Raw genomic sequence first — 24497 nt, 5'->3', positions numbered from 1 at the left:
GTTGGATCAGCATTAAAATTTTGATGGAAGTCGACAGCACACATGGGTGGAGACAGTGACATTGAACTAACAGTGATTTGTAGTTCATGACCACAAGATCCTGCAGGCATGTATCTGTGCAGAACACTAGTGGGTGTTTCCCAATCAGTGGAGCGTGTCAGTTCATGATGGGCATTTTCAATTGCTTTACCTGATTTGCTCTAATCTACTGGGGGCGTGGTTTTAGCAAGTCTATTGAAAAATGGTTGAAAAACACCAATTGTAGTTTGAAAATGTGCACTGATTGGTAAACGCCCATTTTGGATCTGCATGTTTATTTCGCAGTAGTCTAACTGATGCTTCCTTATTAGAGAGAAAACACAGAAGTCTTGTTTGTTGAACCACCTGACTTCTTTGGGTTTAAAACAACGGTGCATCTTTCTTATTATTTCTCTGTTCTTTTGTGCTTGTTATTTGCATTTGATTTATTGTTACTGAAAATAATAATAACTTTTTAAATAAGTATATCTTAAAGTGTTTGAATAAACCATCCATTTTTGTAAATTCTTAAAAAAAGTGCACATCTTGCTTTAGTAATATTTATTAGGAATTTTATGATTAAAGTTCCAACAACATTTCTTGAAGAGCAAGTGACATGAACCTGAGCAAGAATATTATACTTTACACAGATAGCCCACGTATTGCAAGGTGCTCTGACTACTGCTCTATCGGGTAATCATTAATATTCCTGAATCTGTATTAAATTTTAGGAACGTAACTGATCTCTATTCAATTTAGCCTGTTCCCACTGAATCACAATCGTACACACACACACACCATCTACACCACATGTTTGACAGAGTGACTGACATGGCTATTTTGTGATATTTAAACAGATTAAGGTCTACATAAGGTGAATCTGCAGCTTTAAAGAAATTTTCATTTAAAAAAAAAAAAAAAAAAAAAAAAAAAAAAAAAAACAATTGTTACTTGTTTCACAGAAAATGAATTGAGATTTATGTAATGGCCATAGTTCAGATGTTTTTTCCTCTTCATGTGTTATACCTCTGAAAAGACGGAGATGAACAATCATAAAACTTGCAGATGTTTCCCCACTGCGCACTTTATGTAGAATGTTTTCATAACAATTGACAATAAACTTTACAAAACAGCATCAATGGTCTTCTCTTCTCCTTTCACACATTTTTACAATGTACCATAAGCTATTAATTATACAATTTTTAGTTAATTATAAAATCTTCAGTTATTTATAGATAATACATTAATTAATACATATTATATAGCTTTTTAGGAATATCTGATACAACAATTCAAAATAACATGTAAATACTCTTTAAATAACTGTCTCGTCTGAAAATACATCAATATCTTGGATTCTCTGTAATTCACTTTTCACATTTCTCAATATATTCACCTTTTTCAGCAATTCAACCAATTGCCACTTAATTAAAACATTAATCATTAAATACAAAATACGCAAATGTTAAACACTCTACATGTGGTCTCGCGCCATTTCATTGCTGAACTCGTGCATCTCTAAACTAGTACACTTTTTAAACATCTTTAACAAAACGCAATCAGTATCATTAAAACATCTACACTCTCTAAAACATTATATCATTAACACCTTATAACATTTTATCATTAAAATACCTGAAAAGAGGGAAATGAACAATCATAAAACTTGCAGATGTTTCCCCACTGCGAACTTTATGTAGAATGAAGAAACCCGCGAGATCTCCCCCTAGTGTTCCAGCAGGCAAGAACAATCGATCGCACACCTTAATGTGCCAAACTAACAGAACACAGATGAACCAAAATGACAAACAAATTACATATGTACATTTTATAAACAGTTTTAAACATTCACAATACCATATATGTAATATATTTTCACTGTTTCAGATTTATGAATTTAAATACATATTCAGTCTGTCACACATGCAGAGTAGCTCCAACACACCTTCCTGGAAGTTTTCATTGATTCTATTGACCTTGATAAGCTGCTTCAGGTGTGTTTAATTAGGGCTGGAGATAAACTTGTGTGGAAAGATTGGACACCTTTCCATAGTGTTATTGAATTGTTGATAAATAGATTAAATACACATAATTTTAACAGTATTATAAATATAGATAGAATATTCTGTTTAGCCATTTTTAGAAGGAAATCATATTGTGTTTAGCATGTTAACATTCTTGAACATGTCTACGAATTGACTTGCTCTTAAGAAACGTCATGCTTTCTTTTTCAGATTTTAGAGAACCCAAAAAGAGGCAGTAGTCTGATACAAGCCAGGTTTTTGAAAACTTGAGCCATTGGACCACTTCTGAAAGTACTGTTGTTTTTAAAGGTTGTAATGCTTTTGTCCTTTTTGTCCCACTCTTAAAGAATTTTATTTTCTATGTCTTTGTCATTGATTGTGTTAAACTGCCAAATAAAATAAACTGACTCAGCTGCTGAAAAGGTATCATTTATGTTTTAAAGTTTTCCCCAAACTTTGAAATGGTCATGAATTTGTTGGTGTACCACAGAAGTGTAGCTGAAATATTAATGTTTCAACATTAACTTGCATCAGATCTCATACATTTCAGTTGTATTTTCAATGTTTCAACAAAAGTGATTTAGAATAAACATCACATTAATATTGATCAAACTATATTACTAATGATTATTTTTGTTCATTTCAATATTGATTCAACAGCAGTGATGTAGAATCAACATTACAGTGTAATGTTGATTCACTGACATTACAATTGATTATTTTTGTTAATTTCAATATTAATTCAACATTGGTGATGTGGAATCAATCATTGTGTAACGATGATTCAACAATATTACCATTGATTATTTTTGTTCATTTCAATATTGATTCAGCATCAGTGATGTAGAATCAATCATAGCGTAATGTTGATTAAATAGCATTACCATTGTTTTCTTGTTCACCATTGTTTCAACATTAAATGCGCGTGCAAACGTGATATTGAACCATCATAACTTCATAATGTTGATTCAATGATATTATCATTGAATTATCACAGGAAACCATAAAATGTCATAAATTCTCTAAATTCTCCAAAACAACGGAAAAGTTCAAGCTGACCTTTCTTATCTATCCAAACAGACCTGGAAGGGTGTGATGTAAGTTTTTCCTTGCTTAAGGTATATAATTGGCTTGGTCCTTCAATTGGTACTCTGAGGCCCTGTCCCAAATGGCACACTTCTATGCACTTTCGGTCTTGTGGACTTACAATGGCTGCCGCGTGCGCGTGTCCGTTAAGTCCACGTGACCGTAGGGTGTCCCATTTATCAATTTTAGGCTTCAGAAGGGTGCTCGCGAGCGCCCCCTTTGCGGCCGATATGCGCCCTCGATGCGCAGTTTTGCTGAGCCCGCACTGCGAGCTCCGCGGCAGACTTCTTCCCGACAGTCAAAGCGACGTTACGTCACGAAAGTGCGGACTCGTAGGAAGGCTGCCAGTGTTTAGGGTGCCATTTGGGACAGGGCCATACTCTTATCCTGACTTGCGTCTTGCTGTCTCTCATGGCGCCACTTTCAGATTACTATACACAGATTCCAGAATTTTATCATCATAAATGTTCGATTTTTGATTGTTATTCTACCTTTCGATTTTATTAAATTTGACCATTATCGATTGAAGTTCTCGTTTTATTTCAAATTTAAATTCAATAAATAAATAATTTTTCATCAACGTCATCGGCTGCCTGGATCTCATTTTCTCAAGTTTTTGCATCATATTGAAGCAACATCACTTGTAACGTTAATTCAGAGCAATTAGCGTTGACGCATCAACGCTGACTCAACATTGTTTCAGTGATTACATACTATAGTCTGAACGAGACTCGGAGCAGCGAGGCATCTCCTTCGTGTGTGAACTGAATGAATCGGGCACCTTGTTCGTGAATTCACTGTATTTAATTGATAGATTTGTGTTATGTCTGCGACTCCATGTACGTTTCGTAAGGAATAGGCTTGTATTTTAAACGAGTGAGTGGTTCAATACACTCACTCATAATAACATACAAAAAGAAACTTATCACAACCCACGTAACCTGCTGAAAGAGTCACTAAACGAATCGTAAGTGAATCCTTTGACAAATGGATTCCAAAGATTCGAGTCACTGGAATGAATCAAAATTGCCACCTCCTCTAATATGTTTTAAACATCTCTGTCGCTCTCAAGTGAGATTTAGATTCCAGTCCCCTACTTGAACACAGTATTTTTATGCTATTTCCTGCTTGCATACCCGGTCCTACAGCCAGTGTAAGCACAGGAGCTGTATGTGCACTCTAGTGTTGGACCGCAGCAGTTAAACGTTTCAGCAATGGAAAGTACAAAAGAACCGGCGGCTGTCACAGCACAGCGTTCACCAGTTCCACCGAGAAGCGACCACATCTCCATCCTCGAGGGGCACAAGCTGTACGTCTGGGGAGGGTGCCAGGTAAGGTCTATAGACAAATATTACATCTCGAATATTAGATACGATCAATTATTACATAGCGTTTCCATTAAACGCATACAATGAGTAGAACTAGAGTAAATTGAGTGCAAGTTTGTCTGTTTGAGATTAGAGAACTTTGTTTTGCCCTTGTCTGGATTACAGAGAAAATGTGAAAAACATAAAACGATGTATGTATTTTATTTTAGTGTGTGGATGGACAAGAAACCCTTCTTCCCAGTGATGAGATCTGGCTTTATGATATGGAGAATGGAGTTTGGTGAGATGCCATGTTTTTGAACAGCTTGGGTTTTATTTTTTAACCAAGAAATGGCATTTCCTGAATAGCTGACATCACTAGCAATAAGTATCCCTTCTGCAAACTGCAGTTTTATGGCAAATTCCAAGCATTATGTTTATTATGTCTGCTATGCTTTAGTGCATTCAAACTGCAGTTGTTCAGTTTAATGAGGAAGCAGGTAGTTTCTCACTTGTGACTCCCATTGCCAACCCCATACAACAACCTTTTTTCCCTGAGTTTCAATTCTGTGTATGTGTGCGGCAGGTCTCGGAGGCATATGGGCGGAGAGGTTCCTCCTGTTCTTTCGCAAACGTGTGGTGCATATCTTCAGGGCATACTTTACATTTTTGGGGGATGTGATAACAATGACTACACCAACCTGGTGAGTTGCTTTAGGAGTGATAATATCATAACATAACTAGATCTCCAAGTACATACTTAAAGGCAGGGTTTGTCTAGGATGTGTTCAGAGGTATACATATACATACACATATGTTGTCTTTGTGCCGTGATAAGGTGCTCTAAATGTACCGATATTTTCCTCAGAGCCATGGGAACAAACTGTGTACATCTGACTGAGATTCTGTTTTGCAAATGTAGATATCCATTACAAATAGTTTTTGGTCTGTGCATGCTGTAGAAAATCGCATATAGTATTATTTATAGTTTATTACTCTTAAATGAATATAGCTGAAGCCTCTGCTGAAGAGAAACTCCACCTCCCCAAACATTTTTGGAGAATGTTTTTCTTCCTTGTCTGCCACTGACATACAGAAAGAACAAAGACATTTTTATCATCACCCTTCCCTCAATACAAAACCTTTATTCTTCCTTTTCCCCCTCTAACATGTCAGCATTTCAAACACATTCACCTAAAATGCAATCCAAATACTATGCAGAAGATTTAGGAAAACGTGAAAAACAGGTTTATGGGCTTCTATTTTTAAGCTGCTGGTCATGTTTCTGCAGAGAATTAAATTCTTGCTGCTGTTATTTAAGACTTTGTTGCTGGTGATATGTTATGACAGATGTATTTTGTTGACCTGTTGGATGAGGAATACAGCTGGAGAAAAGTGACAGGCACAGTGGGAACTAAACCCTCTCCTAGGGTCAGACATTCCTGCTGGGTCTACAGAAACAGGTAAGGAAAAACAAGCACACTGCGCTAGCTATACAGATACAACGATCAGCCACAACATTAAAACCACCTGCCTAATATCATGTAGGCCCCCTTTTGTGCTGGCAAAACAGCTCTGATGCATCAAGGCATGAAATCCACAAGACCTCTAGCTGCACCAAGACATTAGCAGCCGATCCTTTAAGTCCTACAAGTTGCGAGGTGGGGCTTCCATGGATTGGATTTGATGGTCGAGCACATCCTATAGATGCTCAAGATCTAGGGAATTTGGAGGCCAAGGCAACACCTTAAACTCTTTGTCATGTTCCTCAAACTATTCCTGAACAACTTTTGCAGTGTGGCAGCATGCATTTACCTTACTGAAAGAGGCCACTGCCATCACGGAACATCATTGCCATGAAGGGTTGTATGTGAAACAATCTGTAAGAATGTGGTACATGTCAAAGTAATATCCACATGAATGCTAGGATACAATGTTTCCCAGCAGAACATTACCTAGAGCATAACACTGTCTCTGTTGGCCTGCCCTCTTCCCTAGTGCATGCTGCCATCTCTTCCTCAGGAAAATTACGCATGCGCACCCAGCCAGCCATTCACCTGATCTAAACGAAAATGTGATTCATCAGACCTGGCAACCTTCTACCATTGCTCCATCCTCCAGTTCTGATGCTCACATGTCCATTATATGCGCTTTTGGGGTGGACATCATGGGCACTCTGCCTCTACACACCCCATATGCACAGACCCGTGAGCACTCTACACAGCCTCATACACAGCAAACTGCAATGCACTGTGTTCTGACACAGTTTTTCAGCCATTTAATCTACAGTAGCTGGTCTGTATGATCGGACCAGACGAACTAGCCATCGCTTCCCACAAGAATCAATGAACCTTTTGCACTCATGACTCTAATGTCGGTTCATCGGTTGTCCTTCCTTGCACCACTTGTGATAGGTTCTAACACTGCATACTGGGAAAACTTCACAAGACTTGCCTTTTTGGAGATGCTCTGACCCAGTCGTCCATCCATCACTATTTGGCCCTTATAAAAGACACTCAGATCTTTTTGCTTTCTCATATTTCTTGCTTCCAACACATGAAATTCAATAACTGACTGTTCACTTGCAGCCTAATAAATCCCACCTCTTGGCAGGTGCCATTGTAATGAAACAATGTTATTCACTTCACCTATCAGTGGTTTTAATGTTGTGACTGTTCAGTGTATAAAACACATAGGTTGCATAATTTCCGCCTAAGATTTTTACATTACAACTACAAACACCTTAAACTATGTTGAAGGACTATGTTTTGAAACTGGTTAATTGCAACACCAAACTGGGTCCAATAGGGCCATATACAATAAGGGAAAAACAATGCTAACTGTGAATATTATTCAACTAATCATATATTTGTTATATAATAGGAAGCTGAAGTTATGATGTGGCAATTTCATAACAGCTGGTGTCATTCATAGGCTCATCTACTTTGGTGGATACGGGCCACTTCGGGTGGATACAGCCCAAGAGGTCAACAGCTCCAAGAGCTTTATGGTTGATGAGGCTTCCAGGGTGAGCAGAAAGATCTTGGAAATAAATTTACAGCTACAGTTATTGCACAGAAGAACTGGACTTTATCTAGACATCTCTTTAAAGGCAACAATCGGATCAGAATTTTTCCAGTTTTGGGGTTGGAATAATGAGGTACAAATGTTTGAACCTGAGTCAGCCACATGGACTGAACCACAAACCCAGGTAAAAAAACAAGGATAGACTATTAAAAATTGGATATTGAAAGTGTTTTTTTTTTGTTTATTTTTTTTTTATTCTTTCTTTTGTCTCTGTCATAAAAATTGATAGATGACAGTATACATTTTCTTGTTTTCCTGTTGTCTGGATCCACTTCTTGCAGGGCCAGCCTCCAGAACCACGGGCCTCACATGCCAGTGCTACTTTAGGTCATAAGGGCTATATCTGTGGAGGTCTGGTAAGACCTTTAAACCTTGATCTTTCCAATGATATTTTTAATTTTACTAAGCAGACCCTGGAGCAGAGGTGCTATCACAAAATTACATAAGAAATCCCACTGATAAATGGAGCAGTGGCGTCAGGTCAGAGTGCAAGGCGGGTGGCAATAGCTTTTGATGCGGTCAACCCGATCCACCTTTTGCCTGAACTCATTCTTCTCCCTTTTCCATCACATATCAGCAAACATCCAAATATTGTTATGTTTACCACAGTCCTTATTTTACTCATAAACTGAAAAACCCCATTATAAAAACCCAGAGGAAAATCTTGACTTGACTTGACTGGCGAATTAGACTTCCGAATTTTGACATTGAGGGAAATCGAATATTGGAATATTCTTCTTGATCACTCGAGCATCACTTCAAAGTGTCATCAACTACGTTCAAGGGATCTGCCCTTATTTTGAAGGGGGAGGAGAATTTATACGCGCATAAGGTTTTTCTACAAGAAGGACTTACGCATAGGACTGGGTATCCCCACCCCAACTCCCAACCCAACTCCCACCCCAACTCTGCATGTTTTGCATGTCTCCTTAATCAAATACGCCTGTTTCAGGCCATCAGCTCATTATTAGAGACTCCAAAGCTGCATTCCATTCGACACAGTGTTCATTGCTACCTACTCCCTGAGCACAGTATATCAGTTGAAGTAGACCTCGCTGACAATTTGATTAATGATTAATGGTCACTTCAGAGTCCCCACAAATACACACATCCCCTGTCTTCCCCTTTTTGATCACTGGTACTATGGGCGTTGCCCATTCACTCCATTCGATTTTAGTCAGGATTCCTGTTTTTTCCAAATTATCCAGCTCTGCCTCCACCTTGGGACAAATTGCATATGGGACTGGGTGGGCTTTAAAGAATTTTGGAGAATTGTCTTCTTTCAACTCCAGATTCCCTTTTATTTCTTTAAGTGTTCCTATTCCTTTCTGAAACACAGGGTCTGCATTTTGTAAATTTGCGTTAAAGTCATTCGTGTCTCTTTGTCATTTGTGTCTCTTTGTAATTTGCTGGGACACTTTTTCACCTGTATAAGTCTTAATATCACTGATGTCTTTTGCAGTGGTATTTTTGAAAACAGTTGCTTGTAATCAGCTGCTGAGATGACCGATATAAAGGCAGATCCCGTGTCTAACTCCATTTTGAGTTTAACTCCAAACACTTCAGGTGTGAGCCAAGTGACCGTTCGATCTCTCTCCTTAATATTGTACAGTTCCAGACATGAAAGATCATCAGTATCTGAACTTGTGTTCACTTCATTTTCAGTTACTTGATGTACAGTGGTGGATTTACGTTTCACTTTGTGCATTCTGTCTTTGTGTATCTTGTGTTTTTCTGTTTTGTATACTCTTTGATGTGCCCCTTTTTATGACATCTTCTACACTCTTTATCCTTGAACCACCAGTCTTTCACATCATGAGAAATTTTTCCACAGCAATAGCATTTCTGTTTTCTTTCTGATTTCAGTGACAGTTTATTTGTTGCACATTCCATTGATTTGTGTTGCAATTCTAATCTTTTGCTGCAGTCTCCATGGATATTGCTATGTTCAGTGCACGATCAAGGGATCTGCCCAGTGCACAGTGTCGTCTTTTTCTGTCAGCAGTCTTTTTTGTGTACTTTCATTATGCATTCCACACACAAGCCTGTCTCTTAATGCATTAATGCACCAGTCCAGCTCCGAATTGACAATGCTCTGACAGTTGGTGTAACTTAGCTATGTATTCGGAAATGCTTTCTCCTTTAGCTTGGTTCCGCTTGTGGAATCTGAATCTTTCCACAATTACTAAGGGTTTGGGGTTCAAATGTTCATTTACAATGTCAGCTATTTGCTGGAAAGATTTATCCGCTGGCTTTTCAGGGGTTAACAGACTACGAAGCAGTCCATACATCTTTGCTCCCATCACGCTCAGCAAAACAGCCACTTTTGTATCATTTTCAGTGGCATTAGCCTCGCAGTATAGCTCCACTCTTTCCACATAAGTTCCCCAATCCTCAGCATTACTGTCAAATGCGGTGAGAGTTCCAATCATTGACATTTTCACTTATTTGCAATTTTGCTTTACACATTAATTGGCTTTCTTTCTTTTTTATGTAACTCGCACGCTCTTTTCGTGATCATTCCTTCCCTGTTCCTTGTCCATTACGGTCTTTTTGTCGCATCCGTGGTTGTTGGTCCAGACCTTGTCACCAATTCTGTTGTGTCTGCTGGCAGATTAATAATAATAACGCAACACAATTGTTTGCTGTGCAAATCAAGTTGTTATTTTTACTGAACTGGAACTGAACTTAATTCTCAATACATCACTATATAGGTCACCACTAGGGGGCAGGCTTATCACAAAAACTATGATAATCCATAGTACATACAGTGGGTACGGAAAGTATTCAGACCCCCTTAAATTTTTCACTCTTTGTTATATTGCAGCCATTTGCTAAAATCATTCAAGTTCATTTTTTTTTTCCTCATTAATGTACACACAGCACCCCATATTGACAGAAAAACACAGAATTGTTGACATTTTTGCAGATTTATTAAAAAAGAAAAACTGAAATATCACATGGTCCTAAGTATTCAGACCCTTTGCTGTGACACTCATATATTTAACTCAGGTGCTGTCCATTTCTTCTGATCATCCTTGAGATGGTTCTACACCTTCATTTGAGTCCAGCTGTGTTTGATTATACTGTTTGGACTTGATTAGGAAAGCCACACACCTGTCTATATAAGACCTTACAGCTCACAGTGCATGTCAGAGCAAATGAGAATCATGAGGTCAAAGGAACTGCCTGAAGAGCTCAGAGACAGAATTGTGGCAAGGCACAGATCTGGCCATGGTTACAAAAAAATTTCTGCTGCACTTAAGGTTCCTAAGAGCACAATGGCCTCCATAATTCTTAAATGGAAGACGTTTGGGACGACCAGAACCCTTCCTAGAGCTGGCCGTCTGGCCAAACTGAGCTGTCGGGGGAGAAGAGCCTTGGTGAGAGAGGTAAAGAAGAACCCAAAGATCACTGTGGCTGAGCTCCAGAGGTGCAGTCGGGAGATGGGAGAAAGTTGTAGAAAGTCAACCATCACTGCAGCCCTCCACCAGTCGAGGCTTTATGGCAGAGTGGCCCGACGGAAGCCTCTCCTCAGTGCAAGATACATGAAAGCCCGCATGGAGTTTGCTAAGATGGTGAGAAATAAGATTCTCTGGTCTGATGAGACCAAGATAGAACTTTTTGGCCTTAATTCTAAGCGGTATGTGTGGAGAAAACCAGGCACTGCTCATCACCTGTCCAATACAGTCCCAACAGTGAAGCATGGTGGTGGCAGCATCATGCTGTGGGGGTGTTTTTCAGCTGCAGGGACAGGACGACTGGTTGCAATCAAAGAAAAGATGAATACGGCCAAGTACAGTGATATCCTGGACGAAAACCTTCTCCAGAGTGCTCAGGACCTCAGACTGGGCCGAAGGTTTACCTTCCAACAAGACAATGACCCTAAGCACACAGCTAAAATAACGAACGAGTGGCTTCACAACAACTCCGTGACTGTTCTTGAATGGCCCAGCCAGAGCCCTGACTTAAACCCAATTGAGCATCTCTGGAGAGACCTAAAAATGGCTGTCCACCAACGTTTACCATCCAACCTGACAGAACTGGAGAGGATCTGCAAGGAGGAATGGCAGAGGATCCCCAAATCCAGGTGTGAAAAACTTGTTGCATCTTTCCCAAAAAGACTCATGGCTGTATTAGATCAAAAGGGTGCTTCTACTAAATACTGAGCAAAGGGTCTGAATACTTAGGACCATGTGATATTTCAGTTTTTCTTTTTTAATAAATCTGCAAAAATGTCAACAATTCTGTGTTTTTCTGTCAATATGGGGTGCTGTGTGTACATTAATGAGGAAAAAAAATTAACTTAAATGATTTTAGTAAATGGCTGCAATATAACAAAGAGTAAAAAAAAAAAAGGGGGTCTGAATACTTTCCGTACCCACTGTACATTACAGTATCTAACATAATCAAAACTTGTATGTTTATTATATACTTGTATGACTATTGCGGATAATTGACAATTAACAGATCTGAAGCTACTAACTGTAATGCCATATGAAAATAAAATCTGATTTGGGTCTCAACTTGTGCACTTTTTCTATGTGCAGCTACATAGTAAACATTCCTGAGGTAAATAGAGTAAAATAAAAAATGACAGAGCCTCAGCTGCTTCTCAACACTTTTACTTTGTCATCCCTATTCATACAACTGAATATGCAAATGTAACATTCATCACCATAACCATTCATAAATATGGTTATGTTTTACAAACAAAAGTTTGTATAATAGGCAAACATAATTTATGAATAACCAAGTCAAAATGAATACGTAAATTCCTCCATCGCAGAGCCGTTTGAAAACTCTTTCAACTGCTCTGCTCCATCATTCGTTCTGACTGGTGACATGTTTTTTTTTTTTTTTTTCTCTCTCTCTACTTCCTATGAAGTGATGTATCAATGTTCATTTAATCCCTATGCCATTCGCAATGCCATCCTTCGGATTGGAATCTCACTTAAGATGGTGAAATACCCTGTGAAGTCCACTTTGCAGTCCACTTACGGTTGAATGGAATGCACCTTAAGACAAAGCCACCTGAAGGCAAGCCTGCAACCTTAGCCAAAAAAAGCGTAACGCAAGCTAACACTGCAGTACACAGGGAAGAAGACAAGAGGCCATCCACTAATCTTCAACATGTTTAACACTTAACAATACTTTTTTTGGTAATTATATGTAGATTTTACTATGATAAAAAAATTTTTAAGAGAAGGCTGAGTAAGGAATGTCGCGACAGGTAGATCTTATGTACGGCATTACCGTCAGCAAATGTGTAGTAGTAGTATTTAATAATAGGCATTGTGAAATATTGAGTGATATTGTATAGACCTTATGCAGACCTCCAATTCTTCAGCGCTGCACTCGTTGTGTTCTGTCTTCCGGTTTGTATTTCCACAGCGTAGAGATGCACCGATTGCAATTTTCTTGGCTGATTACGATTTCCAATTTTTTGTAAGTGTGACCTGCCGAAAGAAGTAGAATTGACAGCATATACAAACAAAAATACTTTTCTGCAATGCAAAATTTTATTTTCACAAAAAACAAGTAAAAAGTCAGTAATAAAATATGAAAAAATAAACAAATTTCAAACAGCACAAATAAACAAAAAAACTTTTTTTTTTTTTTCTCGTATTCTGTTTTTTTACCAAATTCTGTTTTCTGTTTTAATTTTTCTGTATTTCATTTGAAAGATTTAATCAAAAACATGTCTAAGTAATTGAATTAATAAAAAATAATTTATTAATTTGTTTACAATAATAGTGTCAGGTAACATGCTAGATGAAAGCTCAAGATTGAGGATAAACAGGAAACAGGATCTTTAATAACAAAACACAGGAAACTCTTTACAAACACTATAAATATGACACGTACACTGACGAGAACGGACAAAAACTAAGCCAGAACTGAGGATATAACTACACTGAACAAACAAAGGAACTAATTAGTGAGTTAATGATCACAGATGAAAAATAATTACATAATTAACAGACTGACAGACAGAAACTAGGTCCAACTAAGAAAAACAAAACAGCAGACATGTGACAGTTCGCCCCCTCCCGGGAAGGCGCAGCCTCGTGTCGTATAAAGTCCAACTGAGGAGGGAGGACAGGGGCTCTGGAGGAGGGCGAAGACCTGAGGAGGGGCAAAATGAAATAAAGTTCAAAAAATAAGTCCATGGGGGAGTGGAGGGTGGGAGGCACCAAGGCGAAGCCAGGAGCAGGAGAAGCCAGATGGTAAACCAGAGGCCAGCCAAGACAAGACCCCAGGGCTGGGTTGAAGGTGGGAGGAGCCATGGTGGAGTCGACTTGGTGGCAGACGACAGCCTGGGGATGACAAACGGAGATGCAGCCGAAGATGGGGACCCAGATGGAGCCGAAGAGCCCACGTGCAGCCAATGGTCCTGGAGACCGAGGTGGAGCCGGAAATCCTGAGGGTAGAGCTGAGCCAGTGTGACCGAGGATGGAGGCAGGAAGGTGGAGCCAGACGGAGCCGTAGGTGTAGGCAGGTCGACGACTGACCAAGGCGGAGCCAGAGGGATAAGGGAGCCCAGAGAAGCCGTATGGCCAATGGTTTCCGGTGGAGCCAAGGGAGGGAGGAGCCGAGGTGGAGCCAAAATGTTGACAGGCCAAGGTGGAACAGTGGGCACAGAGGCTGGAGGTGAGACGGGATCCTCTGGGCTGGATGGAGTTAGTGGCCTGAAGACACAGGGCAGATCCACACAGCATGTGGGAGATGTAGAGGGGCTGAAGGACATCAGCGGAGATGGGGCTGAGGAACTGGCTGACTGAGGAGGTAGGAGAGGGAGGCTGGGTGGGCATTCTGGAGATACAAGGGGCGCTGGAGAATCAGGAGACGTTGGAGATACAGGGGAACAAGGAAAAATCTCTTCAAAAAGTCAATAAGGTCCTCTTCAAAAATGTCCTTTAGTTCCTCATAATAGACAAAGTCCCTTTGAGACAAGTCATTTCACTCGGCGGCCATCTTTGAAATGCCTCTCGGGCATTCAAGTGCAGCTCCTATCTCTTTGAATAGGGAAACATCAAATTCTCCAAAGCTGTTTGCCAAGCTTTCGATTAAATTTCATATTGGAAATCACCAATGAAATCTGACAACAACTCTCTCATAAATTTTGTTTCTAAACGCTCAAATCATGACAAAAAACGGTATTTTTCAGACTGGATCAAACTAATGCACATGCACAGTCCTGAATGCACATCTCTTGTGCCTCATTTCGGAGGCACGCGTCTGACTGTTTCTATAGGAACCGAAAGCTTCTAATGGCCGCTGCAGTGACGTGATGACTTTACCAATCGGCGATTGGCTCTTATTTAGAAGGCAGGACTTATTCTGACATATTACGTGTTGCACTTTCTCCCATTCAAAATAATATGAGTGACGCGTCTTGTGTTGTTTTATAGTCTTTGTAATAGTCCATAGTAATCTCATCCAAAGCGGTGGGGTTGTGGGCGGGGCTTTCCTTCTAGCCATTGAGCTCCACAAGCATTCCCTCAGCGATCCACAGTGTTGTCGGCTCGCACACCAGGCTCCAGGGCGATAACCTCTCCTGTCCTCTCCTCAGGATCAGGCTCGTGCATCGTGGCAGGCCAGTCTCCATGGTCTGCGGTGGCCTCATACAACATCTCTGTCGAGTCATTCGCTGGTGGTAGAAGTCTGGCCTCTGGCAGCGCTGGAGTCGGAGCGGGGCTGGTCAAGTCAAGATATCTTCATTTGTATAGCGCTTTTCACAATACAGATTGTTTCAAAGCAGCTTCACAGTGATAATAGGAAAATTAATTGACAGATTGTTTTGGCTTTACAGCAGCTCTAAGAAAATATTATTATCGAGCTAAAGTTTTTAGTTTTTGATTGAATAACTTCAGTTGTAAAAATTGTTAATTATTCACTTAGGGGCTGCTTAAAATGACACCTTTCCTACTGAAAACCGAAGACCTTTAATGCATTCTTGCCGTTCATTTACGTGTTTAGTCTATAGGTTTGCGCGTTTGAATGTGTATGTGCGCAGACGCTTGGTCTTTTTTACAAAGCGATATTGCCAAATTACTTGTCTGGTCCACATAATACAGAAAAATTAGTTGTGTTGTTTTTTTTTTTTAGATTAACATTTTTATTGATTTTCAGGCACTTTTCAAAATACAACATAATGCATCTGTACAAAATCAACATTTTCCCCAGTATCAACACCAACCCACCCACACAAGAAATCCCCAACTACAGCTTGAGGTCACAACTTGGCTATATAATTCAGTACAATAAGTATAACTTCCAGCATTTATTGGTGAGAAAAGGAGAATAAAAAAAATAATAATAAAAATATTACAACACATCACAATTAAACTTTGAACTGTGAACATTTTTCTCTCATATAATTATTACTGCCCCTTTTCCAAATGATATAAATATCTGGACCATATCTTATAAAATAGTATATAGCCTCCAGGATAGTTTAGCCTCCACCGACACAGTAGTTTTCCGTATCTCCGCAATTCCTTCCATGTCACTTGAGATTTTTGTCAGAATTGTATAAATGTTGGCGATGTTTTGACTCCCGTCAGTGGACTCGGTGTCGGGATCCGCTAGCCCCCGGCCATCTTGATCCTGAGTAGCGTCGGGCGTGTGTGAATGTAAGTGCCTTTTTATATCCCCACAGGCCGAGGATTTCGAAGTTTTAGACATTCTATATTTCCAGTATTGCTTAAATGACCACGCAATTACAGTTTTCACCACTTCAAGATAATTAACAGGATATCTGTAGCAAACTGACCTCGCTACTCGCTACTAAGGTGCCTCCTCTTGCATCGCATCACGTGACTCCCCACCTGTGGTTGATTTTGATATTCTAGGTATTATCAACTGGCCTGAATTCTGAGATCGCAATAGACGTGAAGTACTAAACCATTTAGTGCTTTGTAAGTAATTAGCAAGGTATTAAAATCTATACAATGTTTAATAGGGAGCCAATGCAGTGTTGGTAGAACCGGGCTAATATAGTTATACTTCCTGGTTCTAGTAAGAACTCTAGCTGCTGCATTTTGGACCAGCTGTAGTTTGTTTATCAGACGAGCAGGGCAACCACCCAGTAGAGCATTACAGTAATCTAGCCTTGAGGTCATGAACGCATGAACTATCTGTTCCGCATTTGTCATTGAGAGCATATGGTGTAGCTTAGATATATTTTTAATATGGAAGAATGTGGTTTTACAGATGCTAGAAATGTGGCTTTCAAATGAAAGATTGGTATCAAAGAGCACACCCAGGTTTCTAACTGACAACAAAGACTTAACAGAGCAGCCATCAAGTGTTAGACAGTATTCTAGGTTATGTGCAGAAGTTTTTGGTCCAATAATTAGAATCTCTGTTTTTTCTGAATTTAGTAGTAGGAAATTACTAGTCATCCAATTTTTTATATCAGCTATGCATTCCGTAAAGTTTTTGAATCGGTAAGTTTCGTCAGGAAGAAATATAGAGCTGAGTATCATCAGCGTAACAGTGAAAACTAACGGCATGCTTCCTTATGATATCTCCCAAGGGTAGCATGTACAGAGTGAAAAGCAATGGTCCTAGTACTGAGCCTTGCGGTACTCCATATTGAACTTGTGATCAATATGACATCTCTTCGTTTACTACTACAAACTGATAATGAGTTCATTCTCAGCGGGGCAGACAGTGAATGGTGACTCGTTGCACACCAGCACCCACTCGACGAACTCGGCGAATGATCCCCAAGGACCCACACCGGGCAGATGAGCCTTTGTGCACTCATTCAAATGGGCCTCGTACAAGGCACACAGGGAGCTATCTGAATGGTCCGTTAGGCTCGCCAGATAGAGAAATCCACAGGTGTGGGCCTCAAGGCTTTTCCGCTCCTGCTCCCAGCAAAGCAGTAGCACAGCAGGTGAGGCCATGCTGATTATTTGGTTTTGGTCTGTTCTTTTGTCACGTAATGTGCTAGATGAAACAGGATCCTTAATAACAAAACACAGGAAACTCTTTACAAACACTATAAACTTGATGCATACATTGACAAGAATGGACAAAGTCCAAGTCAGAACTGAGGATATAAATACACTGACCAAACAAAGGAACTAATGAGTGAGTTAATGATCACAGGTGGAAACTAATTACATAATTAATAGACTGACAGAAACCAGGGCCCTGTCCACACAAACACGGGTATTTTCAAAATCGCAGCTTTTTCTATGTGGTTTGCAGTATCCGGTAACTGAAACCAAACTTTTTTGAAAACTCCGGCCAGGGTGAAGATTTTAAAGTGCGCGCTGTTATCTTTTTTGTTTGACGTCAGATTGTGTGCCGCTATCTCCTTTTGAGGTAAGTCTACAATGAAGGACGTAGCCAAAATATTGCTGCTAATAACTGTGCTAACAGGGCTTATAACATGTATACAGATACATGCACAGTTCTCCCATTATATTGCGGAACAGAGGCGTCAGAATGCAATGCTACAAAGGTCACTGCTTATGACTGTGTGAAAGTGCGAGGACCCTATTGGATTTCCTCTGTTTATTAGGGCCCGAGCACCGATAGTGTGAGGACCCTATTGGAATTGCTCCGTTTATTAGGGCCAAAGCCCAAAGGGCTGAAGGCCCTATTGTTTTCTTTAGGATGATTATTAGGGTCCAAGCCACTAATGGCGCAGGGCCCTCTTGATCCCCTAAGGATTATTAGGGAGCAAGCCACTAAGGCGCAGGGCCCTATTGTTTTTCTAAGGATTATTAGGGCCAAAGCCAAAGGCTGAAGGCCCTATTGTTTTCCTTAGGAAAATTATTTTTTTTCTAAGTTTGTGGGGCCCTTAACATGCTAGATATAGCCGTAGAAACAGGTGGGGAGGAGGGCCTCTATAGCTAAGGGAGGTCAAAAAACACATGAAGAGAAGTGTTAGGATTATACAACATCAGCAATCACAGACATTTGCATTAAGACTGGATTAGATTTCTCAGAGCACTGTGGAGTTTGCACAAATAATAGTATATAATTTGCTCTAGAATTTTTATAGAGGTTTTTATATTCTGCTCTCATTTGAAATTGACTTATGACATTCTATGACATGAAAGTCATCTCAATTTAAATGATCTCATGGATGTGGCTGTTGTGGTTTGTGATCATAGGAGCATCAGCTGCTGCAGTAAATGTGGTGTGACTTTGACATACACCTTTTATGTTTAACCGTTTTAAATGCCCATTGCCTGCCATGCACAGTTGCTCTGAAGCCACCGGGGTGGTGGTGCCACCGGGCTTTGGCCCGTCATCGCTGCTTGCAGCTATTTTTTTATTTTATTTTTTCTATGTTTTTGGCACTTTTGGGGCCCTTAACATGTTCGAAAACTCTTGAAACTTTGCACACACATCGGAATCCGCGGCCATCAGGGCCGGGCAGAAGATGTACCCGGGCGTGGCAGGGGGGCTCGACAGCACCCCCTTGAACGGGGTCCAAAAACTTGGTCCATATATCAAACGCGCTTGCACGTATTAGTATGAAACTCGGTACACATATAGACCTCATCGGGCTTAACAACTTTCGTGCTCTAAGTTATACGCCAGCTCAACAGGAAGTCAGCTATTATGGGTTGTTTGAAAAAATGCATGCTCTGGAATTTGATATAATCCTCCTAGGTGATTAATCTGATCACCACCAAACTTGGTCAGCATGAAGTCAAGACATTGTTGATGAAAAATTGCCAGCAGATTTTTGATATCTCGAATGGTTTGGCCGTGGCGAGGCAACGAAATTTATGGCGAGAAAAGGGAATCAGGAAGTGTGTTATAACGTCTGCATACATTGATTGATTTTTATGAAACTTCACCAGTGTGTTGGTTGTAGGAGTCTGATCACATGAATGTGACTGTTGTGAGTCAAAGTTATAGCGCCACCAACTGGCAGCAGGAAGCGTGTCACTTTCAAAATGCTTTGAGATCACTTCATCAGTGTAATGTCAATACACAGCAGATGTAGACCTGTGACAGGATTTTTGATATTTTAAACACTGTTGTCATGGCAACGCATCAAATTTTAAAATTTGTTTTGGAGGCTTTTGAGACTCTTAGCATGCTTCAAATTGCATGAAACTCAACACACACACCAGCGGTGTCGTACAGTAGACATGGGCAAAACCGTAGAAACAGGCGGGGAGCAGGGCCTTTATAGCGCCACCTTTTGACAAAAGTGGGGGGGTTAGTTTAACCTACAGTCACCAAACTCGGCACACATGTTGCTCTCATTAAGCCGGACAGCTTTCTAATTTACAGTCATTACCTCAGACCAACAGGAAGTCAGCTATTTTTGTTTGAATGTGGATTTTTTGAATAAACAGGCTCTGAATTTTAAACTACTACTTCTAGGGGGTTTATTCGATTCAGACCAAACATTTTTTACCATGGTGCTATGATATTGAAGATGTTAAATTGAGAATTGTTCCTTGGGTACAACATTGACCGCAGTGGCATCCGGATGGACGAGAGGAAGGTTTCTGCTATCAAGGACTGGCCCATTCCCACCACCATAAAAGAACTCCAAAGATTCCTGGGATTCGCCAATTTCTATCGTCGCTTCATCCAAGGTTACAGCACCATATCCACTTCACTCACCAACCTCCTGCGCAGTAAGCCCAAGTCTCTGTCCTGGAACCCAGCAGCCACCCAAGCCTTCGAAACCCTTAAGAAAGCCTTCACCAACGCTCCCCTCCTGGTACATCCAGATCCCGAGAAACCTTTTGTCGTGGAGGTCGACGCCTCGACCACCGGAGTGGGAGCGGTGTTATCACAGCAGCAGGGGAATCCAAGTAGACTCCATCCATGTGCCGCCTTCTCCCGCAAACTCAACCCGGTGGAGACCAACTATGACATCGGCAACAGGGAGCTTCTCGCCATCAAGCTTGCCCTGGAGGAGTGGAGGCATTGGCTCGAAGGTGCTAAACATCCGTTCACAGTGCTAACTGACCATAAAAACCTGGAGTATCTTCGTGAAGCAAGAAGACTTAACCCCCGCCAAGCACGTTGGGCTCTGTTTTTCACTCGCTTCAACTTCTCCATCTCCTACCGTCCAGGGTCTAAGAACGTGAAAGCAGACGCCCTCTCCCGCCTCCATGGTCCCGATGAACCCTCAGACACTCCTGAACCTATCCTACCTGAGAAGCTCTTCGTAAGCCCCATCGTCTGGTCTGACGAGACCCTTCCAGAGCCCAGTGCCTCCACCAACGCTCCGCCGGGTTGCCCCCCTGGTTTGCTCTACATCACTCGGACACGGCGCACTCCCCTCATCCACGCATCCCACACGTCACTGGTCACTGGCCACCCGGGGGTCAATGAAACCCTCTCGCTGCTGAAAGAGCGCTTCTGGTGGCCGTACATGGCATCAGACGTCAGAAGGTACGTGCAGGGATGCAAGGAATGCGCCATCTCAAAAAGTCCCCGACACCTTCCCTCCGGTAAACTCCAGCCTCTGCCCGTTCCCAACCGCCCTTGGTCACACCTAGGAGTGGATTTTATCACCGACCTCCCTGTCTCGGATAACTGTACCTGCATCCTAGTTGTCGTTGACAGATTCTCCAAATCATGTCGTCTGATTCCCTTAAGGGGACTACCCACGGCCATGGAGACTGCTGAGCTAATGTTTAACAATGTCTTCAGATATTATGGAATTCCGGAGGACATCGTGTCAGATAGAGGGCCCCAGTTTATCTCCAGGGTCTGGAAGGCCTTCTTCACCCTCCTAGGTGTGACCGTCAGCCTCTCCTCCGGCTATCACCCCAAACAAACGGGCAGACGGAGCGGAAGGTTCAAGAGATCGGCCGCTTCCTCCGTACCTTCTGCCACGGCCACCAGGACTCTTGGAACCAGTTCCTGGGTTGGGCCGAGCACGCCCAAAACTCTCTGCTACAGCCTATCACCGGACTCACCCCGTTTCAATGCGTACTCTGCTACCAACCCCCACTGTTCCCCTGGTCAGGAGAGCCCTCGGACGTACCTGCGGTCGACTACTGGTTCCGAGAGAGCGAGAGGGTCTGGGACTCCGCGCACCATCAGCTCCAACGAGCCCTACGCAGGCGCAGGATGACAGCCAACCTTCGACGCTCCAACGCCCCCCAATTACCAGCCAGGACAGAAGGTTTGGCTGTCCACAAGGGACATCAGAATGCACCTGCCCTGTAGGAAACGGAGTCCCAGATTCATTGGCCCGTTCACCATCCTGCGGCAGATCAACCCTGTCACCTACCAACTCCAGCTCCCACCTGAATATAAGATTCACCCCACTTTCCACGTCTCTTTGTTAAAGCCTCACCATCCCTCTGTTTCTGTCTCCACAGAGCCTGGCGCTGCCGAGGAACTCCCCCTTCCTATCATTGTGGACGATGGAGCTGCTTACCTGGTGAGAGAGATCTTGGACTCCCGGCGTCGTGGTGGCCTTCTTGAATATCTGGTGGACTGGGAAGGTTACGGCCCCGAGGAACGCTCATGGGTCCCTAGGAATGATATACTCGACCCCAGCCTACTTGACACCTTCCATGCTACTCACCCAGAGAGACCAGCACCCCGTGGCAGAGGCCGACCACCACGACGTCGGGGTCCACGGCCCTCAGGAGTGGGCCGTGGAGGGGGGGGGTAATGTCACAAACACGCCAGGCTCTACACTCACACAGACACACCGCACGTCATCACCAGAATATTAATCACTTACACCTGCAGCTCATCAGCACCCTCATCACCAGCAGCACAAAAGGCTCACGTTCTCACTCAGTCACTGTCCGGTCTCGTTTGCACATGGTACTCACCACTCTGCTTACCTCAAGGACTCCTCCGAAGATACTTCTCCTGTGTGTTCCCTCGACTCCTCGTTGTCTCCTCGTCTCCTGTGAGTTCATCTGTGTCTGCTCAAGCTCCAAGTCTGTCATCCGTCTGCCAATCCTGCAAAACCAAGACAAGTATCAGTTCCTCATCAATACCTGCCAACGCATTAACCTGTCTTCACTCACCTGCACTCTGTCAGCATTCTGGTTGTTCAATAAACTTTAATACCTGTATTCCTATGTCGCTGTCCCCTTCTGTATACGTAACAGTACCTTACTATTACCTGAGACTGACATTAAAATTGTCTTTGCAGGTTCTGTGATTTGGCTCTATTTATTAATTTTTTACTTTTATTTTTCCTCTTATACCACACATATTAAAATTAAATGAAAGCATGCTTTTGGTGCATAAGATTGGTGCACAAGATTGGTGCACAAACAGCTCAGGGAGGTCAAAAAACACATGAAGAGAAGTGTTAGGATTATACAACATCAGCAATCACAGATATTCGCATTAAGGCTGGATTAGATTTCTCAGAGCACTGTGGAGTTTGCACAAATAACAGTATGTAATTTGCTCTAGAATTTTTATAGGGGTTGTCTAAGAAAAAATACAAACATGTCAGATTAGGATAATATTCTGCACTCATTTTAAATTGACATGACATTCTATGACATGAAAGTCATCTCAATTTAAACGATCTCATGGATGTGGCTGTTGTGGTTTGTGATCATAGGGGCATCAGCTACTGCAGTAAATGTGGTTTGAAATTGACAATGTCCTTTTATGTTTAACTGTTTTAAATGCCCATTGCCCACCGTGCACAGTTGCCCTGTAGCCACCGGGGCTTTGGCCCGTCATCGCTGCTTGCAGCTATATTTATTATTATTATTATTTTTATTTTTTTCCAACTATTCGGGCACTTTTGGGGCCCTTACCATGCTCGAAAACTCATGAAACTTTGCACATACATCAGAACCCGCGGCCATCAGGGCCGGGCAGCAGCTGGTACCCGGGCGTAGCAGGGGGGCTCGACAGCGCCCCCTTGAATGGGCTTCGAAAACTTGGCCATATATCAAACACGCTTGCATGCATTAGTATGAAACTCGCTACACATATAGACCTCATCGGGCCTAACAACTTTCGTGCTCTAAGTTATACGCCAGCTCAACAGGAAGTCAGTTATTATGGGTTGTTTGAAAAAAGCATGCTCTGGAATTTGATATGCTCCTCCTAGGCGATTAAGCCGATCACCACCAAACTCGGTCAGTCAAGTCAAGTCAACTCACCTTTAATTATATAGCGCTTTTTACAATGTAGATTGTGTCAAAGAAGCTTCACATTGATAACTGGTACATTATTTGGCTGCACAGCAGCTCTTAAAAGAATAGTGTCAATGCAGGCAGATCAAAGCACTGTTGAATATCAAATGTCAAGTCAAATGTCAAGTGTCAGCATGAAGTCAAGACATAGATTATGAAAAATTGCCAACGGATTTTTGATATTTCGAGTGGTTTGGCCGTGGCGAGGCAACGAATTTATGGCGAGAAAAGGGAAACACAAAATGTGTTATAACGTCTGCATACATTGATTGATTTTTATGAAACTTCAGCTGTGTGTTCATTGTAGGACTCTGATCACATGGATGTGACTATTGTGAGTCGAAGTTATAGCGCCACCAACCGGCAGCAGGAAGTGTGTCACTTTCAAATGCTTTAAGATCACCCTCTTACTTTCACCCGATTTGCTTCAAACTTCATCAGAATAATGTCAAAACATGGCAGATGTAGACATGTGAATGTATTTGTGATATCTTAAATATTGTTGCCATGGCAACATGTCAAACTTTAATAATATTCTTTAGTGTAGTTGAGGCTCTTAACATGCTTCAAATTGCATGAAATTCGACACACACATCAATATTGTAGACCAGTAGACATGGACAAAATTGTTCTCATTAAGCCAGACAACTTTCTAACTTACAGTCATTAGCTCCGAACTAACAGTAAGTCAGATATTATGGTTTGAATGTGGATTTTTCAGACTCCCTCTCTCTCTTTCCTATCCCCCTTCCCCCTTCCCCCTTCCCCCTCAGTCTCACTCTTTCTTTCTCTCTCTCTCTCTCTCTCTCTCTCTCTCTCTCTCTCTCTCTCTCTCT

At 41.6% G+C, this 24497-nt stretch overlaps 1 protein-coding gene across 5 annotated transcripts in view; it reads left to right on the top strand.

Moving 5' to 3' along the window:
* Positions 1–4181: 4181 nt before the first annotated feature.
* Positions 4182–24497, top strand: part of LOC127523552 (kelch domain-containing protein 1-like) — an 83316-nt gene continuing 63000 nt past the window's right edge. For all 5 annotated transcript variants that reach the window (XM_051914352.1, XM_051914350.1, XM_051914351.1 and 2 more), the window contains exons 1-7: positions 4182–4459; positions 4666–4736; positions 5022–5139; positions 5786–5898; positions 7370–7463; positions 7548–7646; positions 7804–7878. In XM_051914352.1, the coding sequence (XP_051770312.1) occupies positions 4343–4459; positions 4666–4736; positions 5022–5139; positions 5786–5898; positions 7370–7463; positions 7548–7646; positions 7804–7878 (687 nt within the window). In that variant the 5' untranslated portion in view covers positions 4182–4342. The remainder of the gene's footprint in view (positions 4460–4665; positions 4737–5021; positions 5140–5785; positions 5899–7369; positions 7464–7547; positions 7647–7803; positions 7879–24497) is intronic.

This window comes from Ctenopharyngodon idella, chromosome 12, assembly GCF_019924925.1.
Source record: "Ctenopharyngodon idella isolate HZGC_01 chromosome 12, HZGC01, whole genome shotgun sequence".
Taxonomy (NCBI): Eukaryota; Metazoa; Chordata; class Actinopteri; order Cypriniformes; family Xenocyprididae; genus Ctenopharyngodon; species Ctenopharyngodon idella.
Note: the sequence above shows the minus strand (reverse complement) of the source record. Positions and strands in the feature narration are given on the sequence as shown.